This window comes from Rattus norvegicus, chromosome 1, assembly GCF_021556685.1.
Source record: "Rattus norvegicus strain SHRSP/BbbUtx chromosome 1, alternate assembly SHRSP_T2T, whole genome shotgun sequence".
In the NCBI taxonomy this organism is placed as follows: domain Eukaryota; kingdom Metazoa; phylum Chordata; class Mammalia; order Rodentia; family Muridae; genus Rattus; species Rattus norvegicus.
In genome coordinates, this window is record NC_141534.1 from 166,304,716 (window position 1) to 166,317,552 (window position 12,837).

Sequence of the window (12,837 nt, forward strand, 5' to 3'; positions counted from 1 at the left end):
TAGGACACCACCTTCCCTGCTGTCTTTTCACAGAGCCCTCATTTCCATGCTGGTGTGGATCTGAGTGAGGTGACTTGGGAGGCCAGCTGTCAAGGGTAGGGGAGTCCTGACCATGCTCCTGGATCCACCTGCTGGGCTTTGCAAAGAGGTGCCCCTCCTCCACCTCAGCCTAGTAGTCCATGGAGTCTGCCCCATAATCTCCAAAGCAAAGCCTGTTGCCCAGTTTTGCATATCCAGAGCCTGGAGCCCAGGGAAGAGCCTGGAATGGCCCCACCACAGAGTAAGTCAGTGGCCATGACTTCTTTCTACATGGTAGGTGCTGCCTCCCAGAAGGGAGGCAGGGGCAGATGTGGTGGCTGGTGTGATAGTGGAGCCCAAGATGTTGGAGATTGCATGGGTGATCTGCCTTCTGGGCCGTGGCGTCCATTTCCACCGTCTCTAGGAAAATGGGCATGTGGGAGTGTATATTTGGGGACCAGCCTGTATTTTGTATTGGGAGGTGAACTTGGGTAAAAGTCTTCTAGGTGGTGCAGGTTTTGAAGGCATGAAGGAGTCATGGAGAACTGTGTGGCAAGCCTGGAGTCCCTGGAGAGAAGCCATTAGTGAAGGTACAGCCTTAGTCACAGTCAAAGCCCTGGGTTTTGGAGCCATGAGAGAAGGGACCATAGAGAGAAGTTGAGGTTTGGTACCATTTAGCAGGAAGAGTCCAGGAAGTCCAGCAGAGGTTATTGGTGAAAATGCAGCCTAGTTGCATTGGCATCCCCAGAATTTTGGAGAAGCTGGGGTCGTGGGCAACAGCAGTTGTGGAACAGAACTAGGCTGAGCCTGGGAGACAAGCCCTGTGTACTGTGGGTGTCAGACTTGAGTAAGTGCTGCTGCTGCCAAGGCCCTTAAGCACCCAGAGGAGAGGGAGTGGTGCCCAGACATTGGGTACTGCGTTATTTACACTGTTGGAGTTTGGTTTTGCTTGGGTTTGACTGGGATCATTCCCTCTTGGGTTAATTATTCCTGCCCTGACTTCCTTCGATGATGGAGTGTGACCCAGGAGCTGTACACTGGAATAATCAATCCCTTTCCTTCCCAAGGTGTCTTTGGTCATGGTGTCGTATCAGAGCAACAGAAACCCTAAGACACCTTCTCTGAGAGGCTGGCATCTGAGAAGTCAATCACGCGCTGTCCCCTGTGGCAGCCCACTTGGCCTACAGCTCTCCTTAAAGCAACCATGAACTGTTCGTGCAAAGAGGCCAAGCGTGACTATGTTCAATAAAGCTTTATTTATGGGTGCTGGGATTTGACTTTCATAGAATTTTTTTTATATGTGTCACACGATATTCTTGTTTTAAGTTCATTCTCCCAGTGGTTTAAAAATATATAAAACATTCTTAGATTTCAAGCTGTACAAAAAAAAAAAAGTAGGAAACAGGTCAGATTTGGCAAACCAGTGGCTATGGTTGCCAAGCCGTGGGTTAGAATAAGGTCCCCTGGAGCCGGACGGCCTGGATAAAATGTTTAGCTTTGCTTTGTGACCTTTATAAGGGGCTTGGTCTTTCTGAACTTCAGGTTTCTAATGTATAAAATGGGGAGGGCTGAGATAATGCATTGGGAACGTAAAAGGGTACGCCACTTTGGAAAAATGTTTCGTGTTTATTTCAAGTAAGTACCAAATGTCAGTCACCAGAGTTACTAAATCTACAGATCGGCCCCCAAAGTTTGTATCCAAAGGAAATGAAAATACATGTCCACACAAAAACAAGCAAAAGCCAGTAATAGCCTAGAGTGTACTACAACCGATGAATGGTGGAATATATATATGTATGTATATATATTATATATAGTATGTATGTGTATGTATATATATATGTGTGTGTATATATAGACATTATATACACACACATATATGTATGTATCTATGTATTATGTATATATATACATACACATGCACACACATACATATATGTGTATGTATATATATACATACACACATGCACACACATATATGTACATAATGGTATAATACATACATATACACATATACACATATATGTATTGTGTATGTATTTGCTGGGAATGGTGGTTCATGCCTGTAATTCTAGCATTTGAGAGACTGGTCAGGAGTCCTTGGCTAGCCTTGGATACTTATTAAGTTCAAGAGCAACCTGGGCTACGTGAGGCCTTGGCTCAGAAAAGAAGAAAATGGCCTTTGATGCGTGCTATGACATGGATAAACCTTGGAGACATTTTGCTAAATAAAAGCAGCATCGTTCAAAATGCTATTGGTTTCCAAGATGGGAAATGTCTGGAACTGGTGAATCGAGTCACGGAAAGTGGCATGGTAGCTGCCAAACCTGAGGGGTGTGTGAGGGGGAATAAGGGTGCCATTGCCAGTGGGCTTTGGGGTGGTCATTGGCATGGCAGAAGTGCTGTGGTATTGGGTAGTCGTGGTTAGGGGCTAAGCATAGCTTCTTGGATACACTAAAGATAATGCACCCTGAACACCGCAGCACGTGCTGCGCCAGGGTGAATTTTACAGATGCAAAGTGTTTTCTGATAAAAAGTGGGACACCCTTCCTTCCTGCAGATGCTGGTAGCACAGTCCAAGTTTGAGCCCCGTCATCTCAGGATCTGGTGGGGGACTTACAGTTTTGAGTCTTGAGGCAATAGAGTAGGGCAGGCCCCTCATCCACACACTGGAACCACCATTCTGGTGACATACATAGAGTGGGGCTGAAGACCGAATGATGCTGGGGTCCCCTGGTCACATCTGACCAGCGCCAGTCCTGGGAGGCCGAGTCCTGGGGGAGTAGAGTGGGGTCCAAATGGACAAGTAGCACTTGGAAGAAGGAATTCAACCCTCGAGGTACCTCCCACTGTCTAGGTCTCTACAGTTCCCAGACGCTGAATGCTGCCTGGGCCTGGGTTGCTTGTGGGTGCTGGGGCAGACCCTCCTCAGCTGCCCTCATGTGGTGTGCTTACAGGGCAGGCACTGCCTGTTCTCCCTCTGAGCCTTGGTTAGGACAGGGTACCTGCCACTTTAGGGAAGCATGACCGTGTGTGGCACACCCTAGTACCTGCCGAGTCTCAGTCCCTCCACGCCTGTCAGTGTTTATGATAATGGCTTTTGTAGAATGTTTATTTTGAAAGTCTGCTATTGCCAGGTTCTGTTCCAGTTACAGGGGAGACAGCAGAGAATTAAAAAGACAAAACTCCTCGTCTTTGTGGAACTTACAGTGGGGCAGGCAGACAAACAAAACAAGCAGATACCTTATATTGAACAATGTGGCTGAGAGAAAAAAAGCTGAGAACAGGGAAAGGAGCTTGGGGAGTGGGGGAGGGGCTCCAGGTCTTCAGAAGGCCATCTGGAAAAGTCTTACAAACGCCCCACCCCATCCCCAGTAGGTTGGTGCACACCATCAACCCAGCGCTCCGGAGGTTAGGGTGTCATAAGTCCAGGGCCAGCCTAGGTTCAGAGGATGAGCTGAGAGGGAAGGAAAGAGAAAGAGGGGCTGTGCAGGTTTCCAACGGAAGTGGAAACAAAACCGTACTAAGTAAGAGTAGCAAACACTGAAGACCTCAGTGTGACTGGAGGGAAAGAAGTCAGAGGATGAGTCGGCAGGGACACATCCTGGGGACCGAGGACGTCCAGGAAGGCTTCCAGAGAGGATAACCTCCCTGACCTAGGTTGGGGTGACTTCTGCAGGACTAACTCCTCATGCCTGCCCTGACTCACAACCTGTGCTTTTTCCTACAGCACCAGCCAGTGGCCTCCATGGGCGCTTGAGGGCCAGGCACCAGGGCTGCGGGCACGAGCATGGTGAGACACCAGCCCCTGCAGTACTACGAGCCCCAACTGTGCCTCTCGTGCCTCACCGGCATCTATGGCTGCCGCTGGAAGCGCTACCAACGCTCACACGATGACACAACTCCGGTGAGCTTTCCTGGGATGGAGCCAAAGGCATCCAAAAGCCCAGTGACGGGCCCAGGAGTCAAGGGAAATCAGGGCTCAGCTGTTTCTGTGTTGTTCTGGGCAGTCCGGTTACCCTTCCAGGTTTCAGTTTCTTCCTCAGAAAAGTTGGGTCATAGTGATTTCCTGAGGCCCCTGGCCAGGTGGAATAGATAGGAAGGTGCTTGTCTGTGTGGATGTAGATACTTATTAACTGTCTACTGGTGGTGGTGGGGACAGCCACTCTAGGGGCCTGCATAGGAAGGAGTGTGTGTGTGTGTGTGTGTGTGTGTGTGTGTGTGTGTGTGTGTGTGTGTGTGTGTTGTGTGTGTGTGTGTGTGTATGAGAGCCGAAGAGGGGTCACCTCAAGAAAAATATTCACAGTTCTTATAGGTTTGAAAGGCTAGGTATGGATGTCAGGAGGGAGAGGAGGTGGGGTCTGGCCATCCTGGAGCCTGGGTGCTGATGGGGCCATTGTCTGGGACCAGGTCCCAGTCACCTGAGTTACTGGTTTGCCAGGGCCAGCAGCAGGTGCTAAGCTGGATAAAGAGGCCTTAGTACTGGCTTCCCGGCCAGACTGAACTGCACTCCTGTCCCCAGGGCGCTATCAGCTGGTGGATCTGGTTTCTTCTCTGAAAGAACCCAATTCCTCTGTGGTGTTTATCTAAAGGCTTTGCTGCCTGGAGAACAGCTTTTCTCCTCCCTCCTGCTTGTCTGAACAAAGAGGCTAGCCTCTGAATTCACCAGCCCCAAGCAGGCTGTAGGGCAAGGATACAGCAGCTGAGCTGAGGTCGTAGGCTCAGCCAGGCATGGGGAGGACAGGGTACTTGCCTACCTGCCTGCTCTCCTCGGGGCTGGAGAGGGATGGAGTGCGGGCAAAACTGTTAGGAGCCTAGGTTATGACCTCCAAGAGAAGCATGGGCTATCAGAGTGAACCCAGAGCAGATTCCTTACGGTGTCCCCACTCCCAGCACAGGAACATGACTAAACAAGCAGGGGTGAGGAAGAGGAAGGGACATAGCCAAGGCCACTGAGTGGCCTGGCAGTGCCGGGATGGAGCCCACCTCCCACTGTAGCCACGGTCGGGCTGGCGTCCTGGGCACTACGTGGTGTGGTCATTCTCTCTTGGGTAGACGGGATTTATCTGTCAGGGAGAGACACAGACCAGAGCTGACAGACGAAGGGTCACGGGTGCCTCCTCCACTAGTAGCCCGTGACTGTATGCTGCGCACCTGCGACGGAGAGATGGTAACATATCCTCTCATGGGCCAACATGTGAGAGAGGGGCAGGGTTGGTGAGGGATCAGCATGGTGCCACCTGTGAGAAGACGTTAGGACAGGTCGTTCCAGGTGCCAAGCCTCAGCTGCTCCCTCACTGAGTGGGAAGCGGTCGGATCAGTGACTTCAGCGTTATGGGCCATTCACTCTGCTCCATAGCAGTCTGCCCGCCTCAGACAGCAGGCCTCTTTGACCCAGCCTCCCTGTGACTGGTACCCTGTCTGCTCTGTGGGTCAGTGCTGTGCTGACAGGCTCCAGTCCTGTAGCACATAGGGGACATGGAGAAGCAGAAGCCAGGGGCTAGAGCAAGGTCATCCAGTGGTAACAAGCAGACCTCGGGGGTGGGAAGCAGTTGAGGAATGGCCAAACTCCTAATAGAAAGGCCACCGGCTAGGTAGCCTTGCTAGGCCATGAGTCAGGAAGGGAAGGGGCTTGACTGCGGTGAGCTGAGGGGTGGAGAAGGCAGGCGAAGTCATGAGTAGGAGCCTCGGTGGTTCAGGTTGTAGGGACACCAGGGTCTGGGTTGCTGGGTATGGAACTGGGACTGAAGGAGTGGCTGAGACTTCAGTCTGTTCCGTTTCTGCAGATGGCGAGCTCACCTCAGGGGACCCCAAAGTCAGCTGATGTTGAGCCTCTGAGGCTCATAGCCTGCTTCCTCTCCTATTCAAGTGAATGTTCTTTCCCTCTCCCTCCTCTCTCCCGATCCTCTTCTGCCACAGTTGGCAGCAGTGATGAGGCTATGCTGAGCGCTCTTGCCAGGAGCAGTAAAGGGCACAGAGGTCTGTGGACTCAGGCAGCTGGTACAGGCTAGGCGTAGGCAGCTGGTAGGGTGCTTGCCCTGGGTCTGCTTTCCAGCACTGGATAAACCAGGCATGGGGGTACACGGCTTGTGTGTATGGTCCCACCACTCAGGAGTAGAAGCGGACAGATCAGAAGTTCAAGGTCATTCTCAGCCACTCAGAGAGTGCCAGGCCAGCCTGAGTTACTTGAGGCCTGGCCTCAAAACAAACCAAAAGCACCTGGTGTAGAACCTGGGGCTACAGGTACACCCGCTGGACAAGTAGAGGCTATTGCTGACTCTGGAGCAGGGAGGAGAGGCCTCTGCAAGGGTTCCCCCACTCCATATCTCACCTTGCAATGGGAGACAGTGAGTGGCTGAGCCGTGCCCCTCTCATCCTTGGAACTAGGAAATAAGGCAGATAGTCATGGTAAGAGTTAGCATTGTAGAGCCACCCACTAGCATGCAGGGAGCAAATTATTTACAAACAATGCCTGGTTAATTGTTCCAACGCCCCTGCTGGCCACATTTAATTGTGCACCCATTTCACAGATGGAGAAATTCAGACACAGAGCAGATGTGCAGGAGGTCACAACAGGTCTGCAGCCATGGTTGCTGGGGGCTGGAGGCACACAAAGACAGCTTGCATTGGCGCTTAGATAATGAGAGCTCATGGAGAATGGGGCCAGGAGCAGAGTCAGGAAGTTGTGACTGAGGAGCGGGGGTCCTGGGCGAGGCGGGGTGGTTCTCCGATGCCAGGCTGGGATCCCCAGTGGCAGTCTCGTCAGGCCTGACTGGCTTCCAAGCAGTCCCTGGGTATGAGCAAGATCCCAGAGCTTGGAAAAGAACTCCTCCACGAAGGCCACTCTCCGCCCACCCACGTCGGCCTCGGTACCACTCCCAAAGCCTTTGTTCACAGGGCGCACCATATGGAAGCAGGAGGCAGGGAGCTAGAAGATGGACTGGCCTCTCCTGCCCCCAGCTGAGGGTGTGGAGCAGTGAGGCTGAGGGAAGGGAAGCAGAGCTTTTTATAACTGGGAATAATTAATTGGCTGTTGTTTGCGAGTCATTACTTTAATACTGCCAATTAAGGACTCAGTGACACAGTACTGTTCTGGTTGTCCCTGGCCCTCCCACCTCTGGCAATGCCCCCTTCCCCCCACCAGCCCCATAAATCCCTTGGTCCCCTGAAGGCAGCAGTGTCAAAACCAACTTCCATACGGAGAGGGATTTAGGTCAGAGGCCTGGAGGAACTTCCTAGCTAGGCACCAACCAGCAGAGTATGCTAATCAGCTGTCTTGCACATCTGTGCTGCACTTGCTTTTTAAAAGCTTGTTATGACCTTAATTGACCCCTCCCAGCTTGTAAATGGGGCTCCAATAGGAATGATTGATTCACACCGAGGGGCCACTGGCACAGTGCACACCCCCTGCTCACGCCCCCCCACCCCAGCCTGTATCTTCTCCCCTCTTCCACCTCCAGTGTGCTAGGCATTTATGTATTCGATCAACAAACCTATTCTGGTACATACTCACAGATCACAGTTGTGTCCGACCTGCTTCTCTCCTCCTCCCTTGAAAGAGAACCCAGGCTGGGAAAGGTCAGAGGGCAGATATGAATAGACATACAGGAAAATCAAAGCCAGGTCCCGGGAATGCTGGGAGTGTGTGGTACATGTATGGGGCAAGGTGTCTGTTGCTACTGACTCATGTTTGGGAGCTGAAAGGCATTGCACCTCATCTGGGGAAGGGAAAATAGGTTACAGGGAGGCCTGAGCCCGCAACTGTGCTGAGCAGCCCAGGCCTTAGCCTTGGGCCAAGCTATGCGAAGGTCCCAGGTGTTAAATTGTGCAGAGCACCAGACAGCCCTTGAGAGGAGAGCCAGGGAGCCAGAAGAGTTTGGTGAGGTGACGTACTTGCATGCCCACATGTGCTCGTACACACACGCACATGTGCAAAAGTGTAGGCAAGAGAAGGGATGTCACAGACACTTTGAAGGTCCAATCACAGGCTGACCCCAGCAGGGCCTTGGAAAGAGTTCCTCTCATACCATAACTCTTAGTCCAGGAAGCTGGAGGCCACTGTAGAGATGGCAGACTGTACTGTGAGGGTGTGAGTGAGCCTTTGGGAATGGACAGACCAGTCAGTGTCCTCAGTCCCAGGGGCCTCCCTCCTGGGGTGGATGAGTGCTTCCCTCCCTCCCCCTTCCACACAAACCATGCTGACCACACCAAGCGGTTCTCTGTATCCTGAATACCTCGTCCTCTCACCACAGAGGTATGGCTCCCACTGTCCAACCCCCACCTCTCTCCCTTCACTTAACTGAGAACTTTCCACCAAACCAAGCTGTCACTCTCCTCCCCCATCATGTGGCTCTCACAACCACAAGCCTTTGGTCCAGTGCTGGCCATAAGGACAAGGTTTCTGGTCCTCCCAGTGGACTCAAGGCCTGACTCAGGCTTGGCAAGGTGGTGCTAAGAGGATAGACAACGGCTTGGATAGTGGACAGTGACTGAGGATGTTGCCTGGGGGGGTGCCTGGCATTTTGCTGACCGATGTTGGGGTGGAACCTCTAAACTCTTGAGTGCCAGGGTCTGGAGAAGGAAGATACACCTATGATAGAGGGCCTGCTGTATTCCAGGCTGCCTCTCTGGGTTCTGGCTGTGGTTGGAAGGGGAGGATGCTGACTCAAGCCTTGGGTCTTCCCAGGCCACCCTAGAAGCTGAGATTGGCTCGTTCTACAGGTGGACGAGGGGAATTTCCCAGCTTCCTGTCCTGGCAGCCTGTGGTTTGAGTCTTGGATGGTTTTTGTAGGGGAAGAAAGACTGCAGGGTTGGCTTGGTAATGAAGCCCCTTAAAACAGATTCCAGGATATGGTTAGATCCAGCTACACACAAACGGGCAGTCCTGGCCAGACATCTATGTCTCCAAATCTTTCCTTCCTTCTGATACTGCCCAGGCCCTCAGGCAAGCCCCAGGTCTCTCAGCCTCAGCTTGCTTGCCAGTTAAATGGGGTATTAGGTGGCAGGTACCCATGGGCCTCCTATCCATGGAAGAAGAGACCCTGCTCTAACCTTGAAAAAAGTGTGCCCTTCCTACAGGTGTCCCATGATGACATTCACCTTTTGGTGGCTACAGGGACAGACCCTGAAGGATTAGGAATGGTCCTCTGGGCCTCATCCTTTCCTTCTACAGTGGAAGGGTGTGAGGAAGAAGCCAGGAGAAGACCTCTGGGAACGGGACTGGCAGCCCCTGGGCCTGAGTAGATAGAGGCTGGACCACCCCTTAGGGAGGCCATGTGAACTATTCCAGCATGGGTCTGAAAACCGGGTGGGCCTGAGGGTCCTCCAGCTCCTCTGTGCCCGAGGGGTGGCAGGAGGAAAGAGGAGTTGCAAGCTGACCCTCCTCCCACCTAATGAGCTGCTCTGAGGGCGCCCTGGCAGAAGCGAGGACAGACAGAGGCCTAATTGCCCAGCCTTCTGTAGCCTGGAGAAATAAATCCAGCCGCTTAGGCTGCCAGGAACTGGCTGGCAGTGGGATTCTAATAATCCCCTCCCAACTCTGTCCTAATGCTGTTGTCTATCTCAGCCCTGCCTGGCTGCCCCTCCTCCAAATCTCCTGGTCCAGAGCCAGCATAATCCTGCCAGGGTATGCCCATCTCTGCCTCCCGGGAACCCCTGCCCCTTCCCAGCCCACATACCCCCATCCCTCATTTGGTGTTGAGCATGGGACGGTGAGTTGAGCATGGGACAGGAGTTGAGGATGGGACAAGAGTGTCACTGGATGCTGAGATGTGCATGCTCTGGGACTCCCAAGCAGAGCTGAACCACACACTGGGGGCAGCTAAGCCAAAGGAAAGTCTGCTCAAGGCCAAGTCACACACCAGAATAGATTCCAGACAGATTGAAATGTGTCTTCCCTACTCTTAAACTTTTCTTCTATCTAGAAAGCATGGAGAAAACTGTTGAGAAAGTCAGAGGGTTTGTAAAGATGTAAATGGAGAGACACTCGAGGCTTTCTTTCTGCTCTAGGCAGGCTCTGGAGACCCTCTTGGAGGGTGGGTGGGTCTCCGCGCTGAAGGTACAGCCGTGATTCCCTGCTGTAACTATGGCTTAAGTGTAGTGTCTGCGCTCAGATGCTTTCCTCAAGCACAGAGGCGGCACTGAAGAAAGTAAAAGGGGCAGGTAGACCTGACTATGTGGAAATTTAAATTGGGGGTCTGAGGTGTAGTTCGGTAAGAAGAGTGCTTGCCTGGCATGTGCCAGCCTTGATGAATTTGATGTTCACGTTTCTAACACCATGTAATCCCAGCACGTGCGTGCAAGGTAGAGTCAGGAGATCAGAAGTTCAGAGTCATCCTTGGCTTAAAAAATAAGAGGAGGTGAGTGAGATAGCCAGCAGGTGCTGGTACTTGTCATCCAAGCCTGGTGACCTTAGTCCAAGTCTGCAACCTACAGTGGAAGGAGAGAGCCAACTGCCGAAATCATCCTCTGACTTCCACATAGGTACCATGGCATCTGAGCACGTGTGCGTGCGTGCGTGCGTGTGTGCGTGCGTGCGTGTTAGTTGGTTGGTTGTTTTTTTGAGATGGGATTTCTCTGTGTAGCCTTGGCTGTCCTAGAACTCAAGAGATCCACCTGCCTCAGCCTCCCAAGTGCTGGGATTAAAAGCATGGACCACCATGCCCAGTAATAATTTTTTTAAATAAAAATAAATGACCATTAAGAGGAGACATCATTTCCCTGAATGAGACCTGACGGCTCCACGTCTGCATCATCTGCTCCTTCCTGCCAAGATGGTGGTTCCCCAGCCCTGTCCTCACAGCAAGCCCTTCCCTTCCAGCCCTCTTTCCTCCTCCAGGAAGCCCTCTGTGTCCTTCTCCCAGAGCAGACAGTAAAACCCACTGTCCTCTGTGCTTTTAGGCAGTTCTTGCTCTCACTCATGCCCAGGACCCGAGTGTCCCTGGTCACTGCTGCAGACTGCTGGGTCTCCACAGGGAAAGAAAGGCTCAGCAGCCCTGAGAGGAGTGACAGGAAGAGAGTCGTGGTGGGGGTGGGGCTTGGAGTGGGGTGTGAGGTAGGGAGCTTTTCAGAGTGCGCGTCCCTGCATCCCAACCCCGTGTGCCATGTTCTTCACTGCTCTGCAGTCCCTTGCTGGTGTCCTAGCCCCACGGTCATGCTTCTGGGCCATTTTTTACCTTGCTTCTTAGTGTCTCCATTTCTTCAGAGATGGTGAAATCCGAAATTCTTTTCACCCGCTGCTCTGTGGCCAGACACGGTTAGTTACACGTCCTGGTCCTTGTTTCATTGAGACAGTTGAGGACCACAGAGGACTCAGGCCCGGTTGCCAATTCTGGCTGACCTGGGTTTGTTCTTTGTGACCTTAGGCCTGCCACTCTCCCTGTCTAAGCCTCAGTTTCCCGAGACGACTCCATCTGCTCTGAGGCACTGTGGGAGGAGGAGGTCGAGAGCTGGATCCCCAATGCTATGAAGAGTCCCGCAGCCCTCTGTGTCCCAACGTGAAGGCTGAAGCCTGTGTGTGAGGCAGGGGCTGAAGAGCCCCACGCCAGGGTCTTTTCACGGTCAGCCTCCTGCCCTTCAGCCTGCTCCTGGGCCCATAGTCCAAAGCCTGCTGAGCCATCTCTTTGTCTGGCTGCCTATGGTGCCCAGCCTGGGCCAGGTGCAGGCAATGGGCTTGCTGTCCTCAGCAGCTAGAGGAAGGCTCGGTGTAGAGCTCGGGAGGGTGAAGACTTCATCGCTGTCTTCACATAATTAAAGGGCTGTCAGACGCGCATGGTAATTATAGGAACCATGGTGGATCTGGCGACTTACAGCTTACATGTGTAATCACTGGGACAGCTTTCCTGTGAGCTCGTGATGACGTCATCCCCATGAAAAGGGAGGAAGCTGAGGGTTGAGGTGCTGAATGCCTGGCCCACAGCCACCCAGCCGGTGGGTAGAAGGGCTGGAATTAAAGCCCAGCTGTGATATGTGGTATTCATTCTCTCTCTCTCTCTCTCTCCTTTCTCTCTCTCTCTCTCTCTCTCTCTCTCTCTCTCTCTCTCTCTCTTCGAGTCTCCCCATCCCCCTCCCCTCAGTCTGTCCGTGTGTGTGTGTGTGTGTGTGTGTGTGTGTGTGTGTGTGTGTGTGTGGTCTCTCTCTCTCTCTCTCTCTCTCTCTCTCTCTCTTCGAGTCTCCCCATCCCCCTCCCCTCAGTCTGTCCGTGTGTGTGTGTGTGTGTGTGTGTGTGTGTGTGTGTGTGGTCTCTCTCTCTCTCTCTCTCTCTCTCTCTCTCTCTCTCTCCCCTCCCCCCATTTAACCCCAGTATTGTTTGACCCGTTTGGCTGGATGGGTTGCATGGTTTCCACCAAAGTGGAGCTCCCCTGGATGGAGGTAGGGAGGCAGGAGAGAGGGACCTAAGGGGACAGCTCCCCTGCCTGGCCAGTGCCACACTGCAGGAGAGCTCTCAGTGCCCTGTGTGACACACTATACCTGCCCTCATTCTAAGAGCAGAAAGCTGGCATTCAAAGAGGTTGGATGTCTCCAAGGCTACTCAGCTCTGACCATCCCAGGGTTCAAACCCAGCATGGCTGTGTGTCCGAGTCCAACTGCTGGTCAGGCTGAGGCTGCCTGAGCTGAAGTAGGTTGACTTCCTACCCTCAGTCTGGGGGGGGGGGCAGTATACAGGAAGCAGGAGCTGAGGGTGACATCTCGGGCTGTAGTGCGTATGAGTCTGAGTCTTCCATGTTGCCGGTGTGGGGCCTACACCTTCTGTCAAGCACTGTGAGATCATAGACTTCAGAAGCCAGGTGGACTTTGCTCTGTTTGACTACACCAGCAGTG

General features: G+C 52.8%; 1 protein-coding gene across 6 annotated transcripts in view; it reads left to right on the forward strand.

The window, feature by feature from the left end:
- The window catches only part of Gdpd5 (glycerophosphodiester phosphodiesterase domain containing 5), an 81,854-nt gene that overhangs the window by 39,824 nt on the left and 29,193 nt on the right, over window positions 1–12,837 (forward strand). For all 6 annotated transcript variants that reach the window (XM_087582263.1, XM_087582256.1, XM_087582279.1 and 3 more), the window contains 1 exon segment: window positions 3,749–3,925. In XM_087582263.1, the coding sequence (XP_087438389.1) occupies window positions 3,809–3,925 (117 nt within the window). In that variant the 5' untranslated portion in view covers window positions 3,749–3,808.